Raw genomic sequence first — 16,630 nt, 5'->3', positions numbered from 1 at the left:
AAGCTTTATAAATTTGATTTTATAAACATATAGAATACATGTTAGATAAATACTATGAGTTAAAGCATTTAATGTTTTTTCCTTGCTTGTTTTTTCCTAGTTTTGGGGAGGTTTGGAATAAGAACTTACTGTGTCACAAACTATCATTTCTTTCTCCTCTAATCTTGCCTTATAATATTAAATTCTGATTTTTTTTCATAGTTATTTTTGCGATTAAAATTGTAAGTTAAAAAATATTAGTCATTTCTAAAGCCATGATTTTATAACCATAACATCTTAAGTGTATTGTTACAAATATTTTCCTGTGAGCGACTCATTATTATGTGAGAAATCTAAACTTTTATTCATCTGTAATGTTCACCTATATAACTATAATTTTAGAGTTGGAGGAAAATGTTTAGTTCAGGCTGATTGGATAGTACCTGAACCCTGTCCACAATCTCACTAGTGTAGAAGCAGGAAATTGCTATGAATGGATTTATCAGTATAATTGCAGTAGTTTGTTATAAATTGTTCGAATTTAGAGATTATGAGATTAAGCCAGGGAGAGCCGTCAAACAAAAAATGGTATACTGGAACTTAACTTTCCCTAGCAGAGGCTTGCTGTTATTTGGTACTGTCACCAAAGCAGTGTTAGACTTAAACTGAAAAGTCATTATCCTTTACACTTAGTTATAAACTTAACTCACTGCTAGATACTAGAAATGTAAGACTCTCATATTCCGTCTTCAGCAGCAGCAGCACACAAAATGCGAACTGACTCATTGTAGAAGGAGCTAAGCCCCCTTTGCAGTGTTTTTCAGCTGGTCTGTTGCTGTTAAGCCAGATGTTTGGTCCTATTCTGGTTCCTCCCCTGGGGGTGACAGCTCCCAGGGTCAGGCTTACCTGTGTACCCAGGTGTGCCTTTCTCTTTTTCTTTCCTTTTGGAGAGGCTACCATCTGTGTTATCTTCTCTTCCTCACCTCACTCTTTCATTCTTTTCAAAGGTCTCTTCTACCAGTTTATTTACTCTTCTAACTAGACTTGCCATTCATGAAGTTTAGGAACATCAGATGTGTTATAGGCTTGAAAAGGTTTAAGAAAAGTATTAGAATCTTAGGGTAGGAGTCTTATTTATCCCTCTCAAAAAATGGATTCCTTGGTGGAAATGTTAGGCTAAATTGTAAAGTTCTGTAGAACTAATCTATAGAAGTACTTGTTGTGTCTACTGTTACAATATAGCAGGCATCTCATTAACTTTGTTTTAAATATGAAAAAGAAAAGTTTCAAATTTTCTTGAGCAGTTTCCTGAAAATGAGTTTACTTAATTTTGGATTCTCAAGAAATAGTTCATTGCACTAACCTGAGAGATTCAGATTTGTATGATTTCATCAGATCATTTCACACTTTGCCTTGAATACTGTCTTAAACTGTATTTTATAAGGTCATTGTTTTTATTCAAATCTTTAATCACTTAAAAGTTAAAATGTATTTTTTATCAAAATCAGAGTATTGGACATGTACAGTGAACTTGATTTTTTACATACAATTCTATAACTTTTAATTTAAAAATGAATTTTCATGCTTGCCTTAGTGTGAATGAGAGTCTATCCACCAGTTTTAAAAATGTTAATTTTGATTATTTCATGGTATCAGCTTGGCGTTTTTAATACAAATTCTGTATTTCCTCTCCTTTGTCCCTAGGATACTGCTATTGTTCATCCAGTTCCCATTCGTATGACTCCAAGCAAAATCCACATGCAGGAAATGGAACTTAAAAGAACTGGCAGCGGTAAGGACGCTGTGACTGGGCTGTGTGAGGTCAGCGGGCGTGTTTTAGGTTACCATCAGCTAAACCATAAGCAGTTACTCTGTCAGGGTTCAGATTTCTTTCATAATTGCTTATTTTTAACACTGTACATTCTACAATTATACATATATATGTGTGTGCTTGTGTGTGTATTTTAACTTTTGGTACAGTTTTTAAAAAGAAATTGAATTTATATTATAAAACTTTTAAATGACATTGGAAAAGGTGACTTTTCTGATACTTCATATGTTTTTACGATCACATTTGTGAACTTACGTTTAAAGTATGTTAAAATTGTGACTGAAGAGGCATGTGTTAAAATAAATTTTGGCTTTGAGATTCTTTTGCTTAAACTCTTGAATTTTCTCCTCATTTAAATTTTATTTCACCCTCACCCAAGAATACCTTTACCGGTTTGTTTTTTTTTAAAGAGGGGGGAGGGGGAGAGAGTGAGAGAGACATCAGTGTGAGGAGAAACATGGATCAGTTGCCTCCTGCATGTGCTCTGCCCCGGGATGGGACCCACACCCTGGGTATGTCCCAGACCGGAAATTGAACCCACAGCTTTTTGGTGTATGGGACGATGCTCCAGCCATCTGAGCCACCAGCCAGGGCAGTGTTCTCCTCGTCTTAGAGCACGTTTTATAATTAGGGGTTCTTAAAGGTAGATTTATTTCCTGTATGAGTCAACATCATAAATTACTTATTTACAGCCATTTGTGTGGTTTTGTTTAAGTAATTGCTTACCTAAAGGGATAAATTTTACAAAGTATGAACACATAAATTGGCTTTTTTAGTATAAAATATCTTCTATTATGGCAGAAAACAAAATTCTATATAAAGAGGTTTATATTTGTTTTTATTAAGAATATCATTTTGTATTATTTCCCATGGATTTATCCATATCTAAATGAAGTCTTATACTCTGAAGTTTAAGAATTTATTAATTCCGATACCTACATCTTGTATTTTTACTTATTAATTTTCTACTAGATCATACTAATCCCACTAGCCCATTACTTGTGAAAACATCCGACCTTTCAGAAGAAAATAAGATAAATTCATCAGTGAAATTTGCTTCTGGAAATACTGTAGGTAAGTGGAAGAGAGTACTACATCTTCCATTAGAAGTTTATTAAGTCTGGATTTAGAGCCTGAGTAATGCAAATGTACAGTCATTTAATACCATCTTCATTGTGTAGAGTAGAGAACAGTCAACCTCTTAAACAGCCTGCCCCCGTGGGAGTGAATGGTTCCCCGTTGCCACCCAAGGCTGGCCTCCTTCTTGCTGCTCCTCTCAGCCAGCCAGATTTAGTCCATTGGCTCTTTTCCAAAGAAGCTGTGTATATATATTCAGTCATTCAGCCAATGTTAATTGAATATTATGTGCTAGACTCTGTTCTAGACACTGAGGATTCAGCAGTAAAACAAAAATATTTGCCTTTATTGAGCTTTATATTTTACAGGGGAGATAAGAAGGGGTTAGGTGGGGAAGTAACTCATATCCTAGGAGGTGGTTAACACTCTGAATAAAAATGAAGTTGGGAAAAGGGAAAGGGAGTAACATTTTCAGTTAGGTGATTAAAGAAGGCCTTACCAAAAGATAGCATTTGAGTGAAAACTGAAAAGGAGTAGAGGGATTCGGCAATGTGAATATCTGAAGGAAAGACATTTTAAGGCACAGGAACAGCAAATGTGAAGCCCTGGTATAGGAAACCTGCCTTACTTCTGCTTGGAACAGCAAGCAAACTCATGGAATAGAACTAGTTAGCAAATTTAATAGGCAGAGGTAGCAAAGGGTAGAATAGTAACCTGGGAACAGGTTAAGACTGACTCTTACTGAGTGAGAGGAAAAACCATTAGCGGTTTTGAATGGAGAAGTGACATGGCCTGACCTTCCTATTTTAGCAGTACCATTCTGGCTGCTATGCTGGTAATGTGCCTGAAGGCAAGAGCCAAACAGGGAAGATCGTTTAGGAGACAGTTATAATGATTCAGGCAAGCGAAGATGCTGGCTTGATCTCTGGAGGTAGCAGTAGAATTGCTGGGAAATGGTCAGATTCTAGCTATATTTTGTAGGAAAAGACCTCAGGAGTTGCTTACCTGTGTGATACAGGATGTGTGAGAGAGGAATCGCGTGGTTCATGGGATTTTTGGCCTGAGCAACTGAAAATTGAGGGTGACTGTGATAGGAATAGGTTTGTAAGGGAGACTAGGAGTTCAGTTTGGACAGCTTAAGTCTGAAATGCCTGTTAGAACATCCAAATGGAAATAGATTAACTTTAGCATCATTCTTGTACCAGTTAAATAGTTTGGTGATTTGACAAGAAGGAAAGGGATACATTTTGAAATGAAACTAAACCAAATAACCAGTGTCTTTAATGAATAACCTTTGAAAGTGTATAACAGCATTCCCTTATATTGTCCCTAGAGTTTCTATTTTAAAAGTTCTTTATTATGTCACAACTGTCAATCTACTTCTGGATTCTCTGCTCCTTCATAAGGCTCTGAGGAAATTGAAAATGATATTTCCTCAGGTGAAAAATTAGAAACTGCTAGCTAATTTCATAAATGTTATTACTGTCTAAGCATATTTTATTCCCTTGTGGAATTTTAAATTTTTCACATTAACAATTTTTAAGTGTTTTCTTTATTTAAAATATTTTTTTAATGATTTTTATTGCAAAAGTAACTCACACTTATTGTAGAAATATAAAAATTTTTATAATCTATTTCACAAATTACCATGATTAACATTCATCATCAGCCTTAATCATCATTCTGTGCATATGCTGTATTTTATATAAAATGAAATTGTATGTACTGTTTTTGTGATCCCCTTTTATGTGACTTATTTTGAATATTTCTGTTATTAAATGTTAACTTTTCTAGATTGTAACTTACACTATGTGCATAGTATTTTGTTGTATAAATAGGCCATTATTTATTTGATTTACATTTAAGTTTTTATAGTAATACTGTTATGTATTAATGAACTGTTAACCTGTTAGCCAGTCTTTGAGTATCTCTTATTTGAAACAATAATTCAGTTATATTTGGGGCACATAGAGTTAAAGTGAAGAAATTATTATTAAGTAGAATATATTCCATTTATCAGCAGACGGTTACAGTAGCTCAGACTCCTTTACTTCAGACCCAGAGCAGATCGGGAATAATGGAACTCGTCAAAGGTCAGTATTTCAGTCAATAAAAAGCATATTAAAATATCTTGTTACATTTTAATATTTAAAATTATTTAGGACCAAGTATAAATTACATAATTGTTTCTCTTCTTTAGTTCTTCACTTCTCTGAAGGCTGTTATCTATTGATTTATGTAAAGGGGAAGTAATTTTGATTCTTTCTAACTTGAATAGAAAACTAATGGAACCCTTATTGTCTCATGGCATTCTGTGGAAGGTTTAAGAAGAGCCAATAACTTCTTGGCAGTAGCCATTTCACACAGCCCCTTTTTTAGGTAAACTGTGAGAGTGTTTAAGTGATACATGTGCAGATTTCCTTTTATAGCCTTATGGCAAGTACCAAAAGAATTCTGTGTTTTACAATGCTATCCAGAATCCCAGCCCAGGGTTGGGCTACCTACCCCCCCTAAAGATCTGCGTTACATATAACTTCAGGCACAAACTAAAATGTGTGGGATCGGTGAGGGTGACAAGGGTTTGTCTTCAAGGGCTCTGCCATCCACAGAACATTGCAGGACAGAAGTGTCTTTCTCCTCTTGCTTCCTATACGTAGTAAGACTCCTTTTGCCACATGCCTGGAGGGTATAGAGAGATGCTAGTATATGGAATCACCAGAGAGCTTAGAGTCCAAGGCTGCTGCTTCATACAGTTCTTCCTGTGTTTCTTAAAGTTCTCAGTCATCTTGGATTTTATTCTCTTTTGTATCCCTATAAGTGAGGATCAGATTGCCAGAGTCCGTGAGACTCTTCTGAGAATATAGAAAATTTTGGTGGCAAAGAAGTGCATCTTTAGGGTGAGTTGAGCATGAGTATGGTCACCTCTAAAATGGAATGGCCTGTGGTGGTAATGCAGGAATGGGAACTGCAGATAGTTGAGCCGGATTCTACCTCAGCTTGCCAAACTCCAAATTTAAGTTGAAAACTGTCCATATCTGAAAGTAGTTTCTTGTTTTTTAAAAGATTTTTTTATTGATTTTTAGAGAGAGAGGAAGGGAAAGGGGGAGAGCAACATCGATTGGCTGCCTCCTGCATGCTCCTAACTGGAGGTTGAGCCTGCAACCCAGGCATGTTCCCTGAGCGGGAATTGAACCTTTGACTTTTTGGTGCACAGGATGGCACCCAACCAACTGAGCCACACCGGCCAGGGCTAGAATTTCTTTTTTGAAAATAAATATTTTAGACTAATACTGCCTATAATTGAATGGGAAAACATTACACTACTTTTGCACTCTACTTTGAATTCTTGTTAATAAATAACTTTTCAAATTTTTTGAAATATTGTTAAATGTAAAATTATACTTCGTAAAAATGATTATTTGCCACATTAAATAACCCCTTGTTTAATGCACATCATAAATAGTACTGTCTTTATTCATTGTACTTCTTGTATACCTACTTGAGAAAATATCCTTTGCTGCTTAGCCAAGTTTGAATGCTTAAAAAGAAAAAAGCTCCAGTACCAGTACCATGACCAACTATACTGCGGTGAATTTTGCAGGTCTCATTCAGGAACGTCCCCTGATACCACTGCACCACCACCTCCCCCTCCAAGGCCACAGCCTTCTCATTCTAGATCATCATCTTTGGATATGAATCGGACCTTTGCAGTCACCACAGGTAGGAGTTAGAGAACCGTGATATATATTTTCACTTGATTTTAAAGTTCATTAAGGACACACAACATTTTCTTTTCTCAATATTTCTTTTTTTTAAAATAATTATCTGAAGGAAAATTTGAATTTAAAAAATACCAGGTGAGAGGGAATTTTTTTCTTAATGACTATCTAAAATGTGTTTGAATTCAAATGATAAAGATGGGGACCTGGGAGATGCCACAAAAGACTATAAAAGAACAATATGCTGATATTAAGGAGGGAAAGCCAATAGGTCTTATGTTAGCTGATGAAGAGAGAGAGGAGTCACAGCTTTACTCCAAGGTTTTAATTGTTATAATCATTACCATTATGTTGATCAAAATAAAAAGTTAGGACACTGAGAGATGATGTCCTGATTCAACATTATGAGTTTGGAATGGTGAGAAAAAAGAGAAATAATCAACAGGCCACTGGATTTGTGGGCTAAGAAAGATTGATGTATTATTTGAGAATCACTTACATAGAAACGATAGAGTGAAGTATTAATTAAAAGAGAAAATTGGAAGTTCCCATATTTGATAGCTAAAGATCAGTTGGACTATGGGACGAAAACCAAGAATGTATAGTATTATGGGAACAAGCAAGACCATATCAAGAGTGCAATTGAACAAGAGAAACGAATTCTGAGAAAAGGCCACGAGATTTGGCCATTAGGTCATATCCGTACCTTCTAATACTTACCAAACAATCTTAGAAATCTTTATCATTTGATCATATTCATTCAGCCTGTTCTACTAGCAAAGTAATTATATATTTACTAAAAAGAAGACTTGTATATTCACGCAGGACAACAACAAGCTGGAGTTGTTGCCCATCCTCCTGCAGTGCCTCCAAGACCACAGCCCTCACAGGTATTCTCCAACATATTCATTACTAAGCATCAGTTATTACACTCCTCATGATCAACTTGTCTGTCAGGTATTTGATTCTATCCTAGAATTATTTTGAAGATTCACAATTACCTAATTGTCATTCTTACTGAGCATTTAATTCAGGGAAGATAAGTCTTATTTTGAAAAGTAATTCCAATAATAATTTGAGTTATTTTTTGAAAGAAGCTCCATAGTGAACCAAATGGAAGTGTCTTGACAAAGGAGGGTTTTGTGGAAAGAACAGTGGGTTGGGAGATAGGAGATGCCCATCTCTGTTCCGGACCTAGCAATGACTCAGAGCGACCTCCCTGCATGCGTCTGGATGTGCTACTACTTCAGTAAAGGAAGGGTCAGATGACCTCTGCATCCCTGCCAGGTTGAAATGGTTTTGATCTGCACAAAACTATTGTGTTCCAGGGTAGATTCTGTATTATAACTGTTAGTTTTATGTGACTGACTGACTACCTTTTACATGAATGAATTTGGTTGATTTTTTTGAGTTAGAGTCTTAAAATTAAGTTGGGTGTTTGCGGTTTAAAAGATGGTTTCTTAATTGTAAAAGATACTGAAATTTAAATAATCCAGTATTTATTTTATCTAAAGTACCAGCAAAAATATTCTTACTGGGGTTAAGCTGTGAAACCCAGTGAGCTGGTCTCTTAACTCAAGAACCAGCCTAGAGGGGAAGACAACTATAAACAACAGTTATAAGTGCAACAATAGGTGTGTTTATGAAATGCTTTGCTACATCTTCACTAGTTAGTAAAGTCAGGGATCACATTGAAGAGATGTAAGTAAAGTGAAGGAAGGGAGACTTATGCAGAGACTGGAAAAGTAAAGTGGTATTTCTTTGGGAGAGCATTCCAACCAGACAGAGCAACATTCACAAAGCCATGCAGGTGTGAGGTAAGTCTGGTGTGCTCTTCAAGGAAAAACAAGTCAGTTCAGTACAACTGGAGTGATGGGAAAGGGAACACAAGAGGTCGGGAAGGGCAGAGCATCTCCTCTATTATTATAAGAAGGGTAGAATTTTCTTAAAGGAGATGGAAACTTTTAAAGGGCAAGCAAGGAAGAGACTTCTGATTTATTCCTATAGCATTCTGCACTTCCTTTGTAATAAAACTTCCCCCACTGTATTTTAATTCCTTGTTAACCTATGTCTCATCCTGCAATAGACTATCAGCTTTATTGGGCATGGACCTTATTTGTTTTGTTCACTATTAGAACCATAGTACTTGGCCAAAAGTAGATACTCAAAAAATACATTTTTGATTGAAAATTGTAGAAGAATTAGAGGACAGACTGAAGGGAAATACACTGACGTGTTGGGAGAATAGTTAGCACACTGGTTTCTACACTTTAAAAAAAATAACCTTTTTGCCCGGCCAGGCGTGGCTCAGCGGTTGAGCATCGACCTAGGATCCAGGCGATCGGGGTTCGATTCCCGGTCAGGGCACATGCCCGGGTTGTGGGCTTGATCAATGACTCTCTCATCATTGATGTTTCTGTCTCTCTCCCTCTCCTTTCCTCTCTCGGAAATCAATAAAGATATATTTTTTAAAAAATAAAAAAATAACCTTTTTAAAAACATAATGAAACATTTAAAAAAAACAAACAAAACTTGTTTAAAGAACAAACAATTGCTCAGTAGCCCAATTAAGAAAATAATAGATGCAAGTGAGAATCAGAGAGTAGGGCCAGACTTTCCCCTCTCCTTATGCACTTTCTTTGCAAAAGGAATTTTGTAAAAGTATCTTTTTTATTGGGGTTTTGTTATCTTAACCAGGGTTTTTTAGAACTAAATGTTACTGTTGCTCACCTCCATGAATTTACAGATAATAAAACAGCATCTTTATAGTAATATTTTCAAAGGAAAGAGGCCACTTTGTGACTGATAAGCCAGTGAAGTGTTTGCTCCTCTGTTCTGAACCGTTGTCTAGGCTGCTGGTCCCGCAGTGCATCGCCCAGTGGATGCTGATGGCCTGATAACTCACACTAGTACCTCACCTCAGCAGATACCAGAACAACCAAATTTTGCAGATTTCAGCCAGTTTGAAGTATTTGCTGCATCAAACGTAAATGAAGAACAAGATGAGGAAGCTGAGAAACACCCAGAAGTCTTGCCGGTCAGTTCTTAAGGGCTTACCTAATTTTTCACGGGGACTCTCTTTCTCTTTCATGCTCATAGCTTGTCTGTAAACAGAGGAGCCTCTAAAAGAGCAGATACTAGAGCAAACATCAGTGAGCAAAATATCTGCTGCTGCTCCTTTGAGAGGATTTATGTTTCCTAGGTCAGTGATTCTCTATTTTTATTGTCCTTAGACTCCTGCTTGTTGCAGAGTGTTGCTTAATAAGAATCAGAATCTGGGTGGAAAGACACAACCATCTGGTCCTGGCTAAAATACTGCTCTGGGGTTGCATCTTAATGCTAAGCTCTCACTGTGTCATTTTGTGAAGATTTCCATGTAGCAACAAGCTGTGGTTGCCATAGTTACACTCAGTTCGTGTGAGAGCAAATCACTTTGAGTTAGACAGACTTACAGATTACAGGATGCCAAAAGGTAATCTTGGCAAACAGTGTTCTAGGAGACTCTGTTTAGTCCTAGTGGCAAGAGCTTCTCTACGGGTCCCTGACCTCACTAAATATAAATGTGGAATTGGAGGGACCAGAGGAATTCTAAAACCTTGGTTCTGATGTATCAACCTATATTGAGCTTCCCTGACAGATCCCCAAATCCATGTTTATTTGACTGGCATAATTTAGCCAAAGGTTTTTTTATAGATCTGATCCATGAAAAATTTTCTACTAGCCACTTCTTCAAACCTGTAGCCTGTCTTATGTGGGGTCACTAAGGGTATGTACTGTACCTCCAGGAAGGCAGAGGAGAACCTGGGGGGGGAGTACTGGCGTGCACAGTGTACTGGTACGCATGCCCCTGGGTGGATGCATTCCTCCCCCAGCCACAAGAACTTCCTAAACGGCTGTGGCTGCATCCTCAGCTCTCCCCCACACCCTCAGGTCTATTACCTTCCCTCCTCTCTTACCTTCGGTACTAGAGAATGGTCATTTTCTCAAATTCCTTCTCATCTTCATCTCAGGTTCCTTATTGTCACAACGAATATTTTCTTAACATTTTACTCTGATGTGTTACGTATGTGTTTATGCATAATTATATAATACTTACATATAATGAGTAATAATATATTCATCTCTAGGTTGAAAAAGCTTCTGATCCTGCAAGTACTCTTCGAGTTGCCAAAACAGATAGTAAAATTGAAGAAAAGACAGCTGCTAGTGCTCCCGCCAATGTGGTATGCAGGAAGTCTTTTATAATACTGATCATTTGTACATACAAAATGTCATAGGAAATCATTTGCACTTTTTAAGATTTTAAAGATGACAAAAATCTTAGAAATAAAGTTAGAGATCATCTAACCCATTCCACTGTCTTTCACTGTAGCATATTTAGTCTGAAACAGAATATGATCTGCTTATTAAACATTCTAGATGCTAGTCTGTCATCCATATTGGTGCATGCCACAGTCCTCATAAGTTATGTGGCATTGCAATCTTCTGAATACACAGAGTAGAACTTCCTTATTGGTGAAACACTCTAAGGTTAATGTTACATTCTGTGCTCTTTTTTCTTTAACTGTTTTAGGGATAATATTTTTCTTCAGCATTTTATGAAAAATTTTAAATATACAGAAAAGTTGAAAGAACTTTACTTTGTATATCAATTAACATTTTACCATACTTTATTACATATCTCTATTCTTATATCTGTCAATATCGGCGATTTTTAACCTTTTTAATCTCACGGCACTCGTAAACTAATTACTAAAATTCTGTGGCACACCAAAATATATATTTTGCCAATGTGACAAAAAATGTATATATAATTTTGATTCAGTCACACTGGACAGCTATTGCTGTGTTGGCTGTTGTCATTTTTTTTATTTGACAATCAGGAAAAAGAGGTCAGTGCCCCCAACTAAAATCATGTCTTGCGTGTTTTAAACATTCTTGCTGCACACTGGTTGAAAATCGCTGCTCTTTATCGGTCCTTCTTATCTGTTGTTTGTATTCTTTCTCCTTGAGAGAAAAGTTTTGCTAAATTTTTTTTCTATTTTCATCCAGACATTCCTAATAGTTATTAAAATAGCATTTGTTTCTGAAAGTGCTTAAATTCTGCTTTATGGACACTTTACTACATTAGTAGTCCTGTAGTGTTTCTCAATCGTTAATTTTTTTTTATTTTTAAACATATCTTTATTGATTTCAGAGAGAGGAAAGGAGGGGGAGAGAGAGATAGAAACATCAATGATGAGTCACTGATCGGCTGCCTAGCCCACAACCGGGTATGTGCCCTGACCTGGAATCGAACCCCGATCACCTGGATCCTAGGTCAATTCTCAACCGCTGAGCCACACCCAGCTGGGCAGTCGTTAATTTTTGTCAGTTCATGGCAACAAATTAAAAATAGCATTTAACCAAAGAGATGACAGTTGAGTCCTTTCATTTATTAACTAGTCGAATCAGGTTATGGTAAATACTAAAATACCATATTTGATTCTTTTGAAGGCAGAGACACAGTTTCCAACAAAATGTCTATTCATTTTCATGGGTTATAATTATTATAGACCTTAGTAAAGGGTTTTTTAACAGTGCCTAGCTTTTCACTTTTTTATAAATTAATTTATTCATTAAGATGATGTATTTTAGTATTTTCGAGTAGGAAATTCTGTGGTGATAATGGGTGCACATTTCTGGAGACTTCCTCTTATATTTATTGAACAGATATATATTGAACATGTGTCATGATTATGTTAAATCTGTGACTGCTACAGGCTTGAGCCAGATTCCGGTCACGAGGAGCTGATACTGCCCTTTATAAACTGTCTAGTCGGTACATTCACAATTGTGATGTCAAGTAGGAACATCCTCTCCTATTGTAATTTAAGTTAGCTGTTGCTACAAATTGTAAATTGTTTTAAAGTAGGAAAAGTGACTTAATTTTAGGAGAATAAGCGGCTTAAGGAAAGCAGATGGTGTTGGTGAAGTTCTGACTAACCATGGGTGTCTTCAGGAATTGCTCATCACTAATGGAATTTTTGTCTTCCAGAGCAAAGGTACAACCCCTCTTGCTCCACCACCCAAACCTGTTCGAAGAAGATTAAAATCAGAAGATGAGTTAAGGCCAGAAGTTGATGAACATGCACAAAAGACAGGTGTCTTAGCTGGTGTTCTTGCATCACAGCCTTCTATTCCTAGGTAATCAAAGCCATTCCTAAACACGGTAATTACTGGGAACAAAAAGCACAGAGATTAAAAATATCAAACAGAAGGAAATTATGGTCATAGTTCTTTAGTTGAAGAAAGCCTCTTCATTGTTGCTCTTTGAGAGTTTTCTCATGTATGAGTAGGCAGAATATTCTTTCCAGTTTTTCCTTCTGAGTTCATTTCCAATTCTATTTTTGTACCCTACTGCAGACTTTTAAAAAATTAACAGTGTAGAGTCACTGATATTTTAATTAGTTATTCTAGACCAGAGGTTGGCAGACTAGTCTTACGGGCCAGATTCAGCCCATGGCCTGTTTTTGTAAGTGCCGTGAGCTGTGGCTTTTACATTTTTGTAAAACAGAGAAGAGAGAGAGAAAGAAAAAAGAAAGAGAAAAGAAACAAAAAATAAGAATATGACCTTCAAAGCCTAAAATATTTACTCTCTAGCGATTTACAGAAAAAGTTTACAGATGCCTGCTCTAGACTAACTTCAACTCAGGTGATTTTACAGAAGAAGAATTAAAACAGTTACCGCAAAAATTAAGCTTCTGAAGCGTAGATACTTTTGGTTGACTGTTGAAACTGAGCAAGTGAAGGTAAACTGTACTGATAGGCAAAAGATGCTCCCTCTACTTTCTAGTTTAGAGATAGATCAGGGCCGAATGGAGAGAATTTAAAGATAAGAAGGTTATTTATTTATTCTCTCTTTATCTCCTCAGGTCTGTTGGGAAAGATAAGAAAGCTATTCAGGCATCAATTAGGCGCAATAAGGAAACCAACACAGTTTTGGCCAGATTGAATAGTGAATTGCAGCAACAGTTAAAGGTAATGTAGTTTCTGAATGTCTGGGAAGCTCCATCGGCACAGAGCATCTCAGAATTGAACTGGAACTTAGAGGTGATCCAACACTTCTTATACTAGTATGAAGCTTTCCATGTAGCAAGAGAAATGTGTATCTAAAATGTTTTATATGCCTGAGTCTTTTAATATTAAAAGGAATATTTATACTAAACTGTGATATGATTGCCTTATAAGGCATCGCTATTCTTATAATGGTTCTTAACTTTTCATAATGAAACACAAGACAGGAAATATGGTGACCTCAGACTCCAAGATCACATACTGGCTCTCTACACTCTATGATTTGAGTATTGTCAACTTATCCTTTTATCAAAGATAGCTCAGATTCTATTAAAGGGACTTAACCAGGTCTAAAGAAGAGAGGAATGGAGGCAATTTAGCTCATCTTGCTTGTGGAAAAGAAAAGACAAGCCTTAAATAGAAGTGCTTAGGGCCAGTGTGTACGCACTCCTGTCATCTATACTTGAGAGGAATGAGTTTGTTTCTCTTACTCTAGCCATGATTTCTTTTAATCCCTGTGAATAAAAATTAACAGCCAGAATCGTTTATGCCTTAACATGATTAAGCATTCATGTTTTATAAACCAGTGGTTTTCAAACCTTAATGTGTGTATAGTTAATCTGGGGTCATGTTAAATGCAAATTCTGATTCATATTAGGTATGTAGTGGACCCTGAGAATTCTGCATTTCTAATAAGCTTCCAGGTATTGGGGATGCTGCTGGGCTGTTGGCCCCTCTTTGGGTAGCAAGGTTGTAAATCACAAAGATGAGTAGAAAAGAGTTTGCAGAAATGTAAAATGAATACTTTTGTCTCTGCCCTATTAAACTGAACTCACTGAAGGTAAATCACAATTTCTGCTTAGGGTAACTTTAATTTATGTCCAAACCAAGATACTTTTGAGAAAAAAAGAGGGAGGGATGTGTTAGTACTTAGGCCAGGACATCAGAGGTAAACTGGAACTGTCCTAGATAAACTTGTAACCTTCTTGTCTCTGTCCCCTAAACCTAGCACATGTTAGGTCTTTAGGGTCCCCAGACCCAATTCCAACAGTGGGACGGGGTCCCCCCACACCAACATACAATTCTGACACTGGCACAGTCTGAGAATTCAACTCAGTTCTGACACTGTCTGCCTGGAGATAACATAGATTCCGTAGGTTAAGGAACTTCTGACCAACTGGCTGTAGATGGAGGTTCCAGTGGCACCCCCTCCACCCCCCTGCCCAACTAAGAATGCCGATCACAAGTCCAGGTTGTTACTGGTACTTCCGACCAACTGGCTATAAATTATAGGTTTCCCTAGCCCCCTCCTTGGATTTAATTAATTTGCTAGAAAGACTCACAGAACTAAAGAGAAATATGCCCCTTCCTAGAACACTGATTTATAAAAGGTTATATAGCTCAGGAACAGCCAGATAGAAGAGATGTATAGGGCAGGTATGTGGGAAGGGGGCATAGAGCTTCCATCCCCTCTCCAGGCGACATTCTCCCCACGTCTCCATGTGCTCGCCTATCCAGAAGCTTTCCAGATACTGTCCTTTGGGGTTTTTACAGAAGCTTCATTACTTAGGCATGATTGATTAAATCATTATCCGTTGGCTGCTGATTGAACCTTCAACCTGGGGGTGGGACTGAAAGTTCCAACTTCCTACTTGCTTGGTTGGTTCTCCTGGCAACCAGCCTTAGGTGCTTTCCAAAAGTTGTTTTCATTAATATAACAAAAGACACCTTCTCCCCCCCCCCCCCCCAAATGCTTGGGCAATTCCTAGGCTTTGGGGGAGCTATGACCCAGGAACTGTGGGTGAAGACCAAATATACATGAGAAATATGGTTTGGTCATCTGAATGACAAACGTGTGTTTCTTATGAATCAATATTGCGTTAGGCATTTGATAAATGTTTGTTGAATGAATGTTATTCTTGCAGAATTCTTTGATCAAAGAAGATATTTGCAGTTCTATGATTAGAAATTTGGTTTGTTGTAAAGGAAGAATATAAAAGTAAGGACAAGCTTGCTAGTACCATACTGAAGATGAAAATTTTGTTAATGCGTGTTTTTCTGAAGAGCTAAAGAAAACCATAGAAACATATATATAGGAGCCATTTTAAGAATCGCCCTTCTCATTATCTGTGAGAACAGAAAATAGGAAGTATGATACCAAATAGAAAAAGGTAGTTCTAGTTAAAATATGATACTCTCAGTATGATAAAGGGTGAAAAACAGGAAAGTAGATAAATTAGAATTTGCTGGCTATCTGAAAAGACTGCTCAAAATCGACAGTGCTTAGAAATTCTTACAAAATAAGTTTATTCTTTGTGAAACTGAAACTCAAAATGAGGTTCAGGTGTTGCTATAACCAGATGTACTCACCAGGGGAAGAATCTATGTTAACTCCTCATCTACAGTTACTGCAGGGGGTATGCTTTGTGCAAGGTTCATGCATAATAATGGCCATCATTTGCAAATACTGGCTTTTCTAATAATTAAACAAAAAAAATTTAATTACCCTATTTATATAATAAGAAAAATATTTTAATATTACATAAACATTTGTAAAGTGAAATAACTTTTTAAAAAATGAACAGCTATTCCTTCATCATCTTAACAAATTTAAATTGTTTTTTGATGCACAGCTGTTGTTAGATGTGCCTTTGTTTTTATAGATGTTGAAACATAACCTGGCTTTGCATCTTTTTCAGGATGTTCTTGAGGAGAGAATTTCCCTGGAAGTTCAACTGGAACAACTTCGACCATTCTCTCACCTATAAGCCAATTGCCGTTAACTGTGAACATACCCATTTTTAAGCAGTTTTGGGTTCAAGCCAATTTGGAGACCCATACATTCAGCTCACTGCTTAATTCAACATTAAATTTTATGATTGTTTTGCCCTATATGTTCACCACTGTATTTAAGTATCTTTTATTTTTTAATTTCAACAATAAAAGGGTCAGGATGACTTTTTCTGGA

General features: G+C 36.7%; 1 protein-coding gene across 6 annotated transcripts in view; it reads left to right on the top strand.

Annotated features, from left to right (window-relative positions):
* The window catches only part of REPS1 (RALBP1 associated Eps domain containing 1), a 62,053-nt gene extending 45,423 nt beyond the window's left edge, over positions 1 to 16,630 (top strand). For 3 of the 6 annotated variants that reach the window (XM_016204910.2, XM_087817652.1, XM_016204908.2), the window contains 10 exons: positions 1,684 to 1,771; positions 2,783 to 2,884; positions 4,908 to 4,980; positions 6,489 to 6,607; positions 7,432 to 7,496; positions 9,458 to 9,643; positions 10,734 to 10,829; positions 12,644 to 12,792; positions 13,521 to 13,626; positions 16,362 to 16,630. In XM_016204910.2, coding sequence (XP_016060396.1) covers positions 1,684 to 1,771; positions 2,783 to 2,884; positions 4,908 to 4,980; positions 6,489 to 6,607; positions 7,432 to 7,496; positions 9,458 to 9,643; positions 10,734 to 10,829; positions 12,644 to 12,792; positions 13,521 to 13,626; positions 16,362 to 16,430 — 1,053 coding nt within the window. In that variant the 3' untranslated portion in view covers positions 16,431 to 16,630. Of the gene's footprint in view, positions 1 to 1,683; positions 1,772 to 2,782; positions 2,885 to 4,907; positions 4,981 to 6,488; positions 6,608 to 7,431; positions 7,497 to 9,457; positions 9,644 to 10,733; positions 10,830 to 12,643; positions 12,793 to 13,520; positions 13,699 to 16,361 lie in introns of all 6 variants that reach the window. The other 3 variants (XM_016204911.2, XM_016204909.2, XR_015714584.1) reach the window with 2 other exon arrangements.

Source organism: Miniopterus natalensis, chromosome 5, assembly GCF_054644295.1.
Source record: "Miniopterus natalensis isolate mMinNat1 chromosome 5, mMinNat1.hap1, whole genome shotgun sequence".
Lineage (NCBI taxonomy): Eukaryota > Metazoa > Chordata > Mammalia > Chiroptera > Miniopteridae > Miniopterus > Miniopterus natalensis.
Note: the sequence above shows the minus strand (reverse complement) of the source record. Positions and strands in the feature narration are given on the sequence as shown.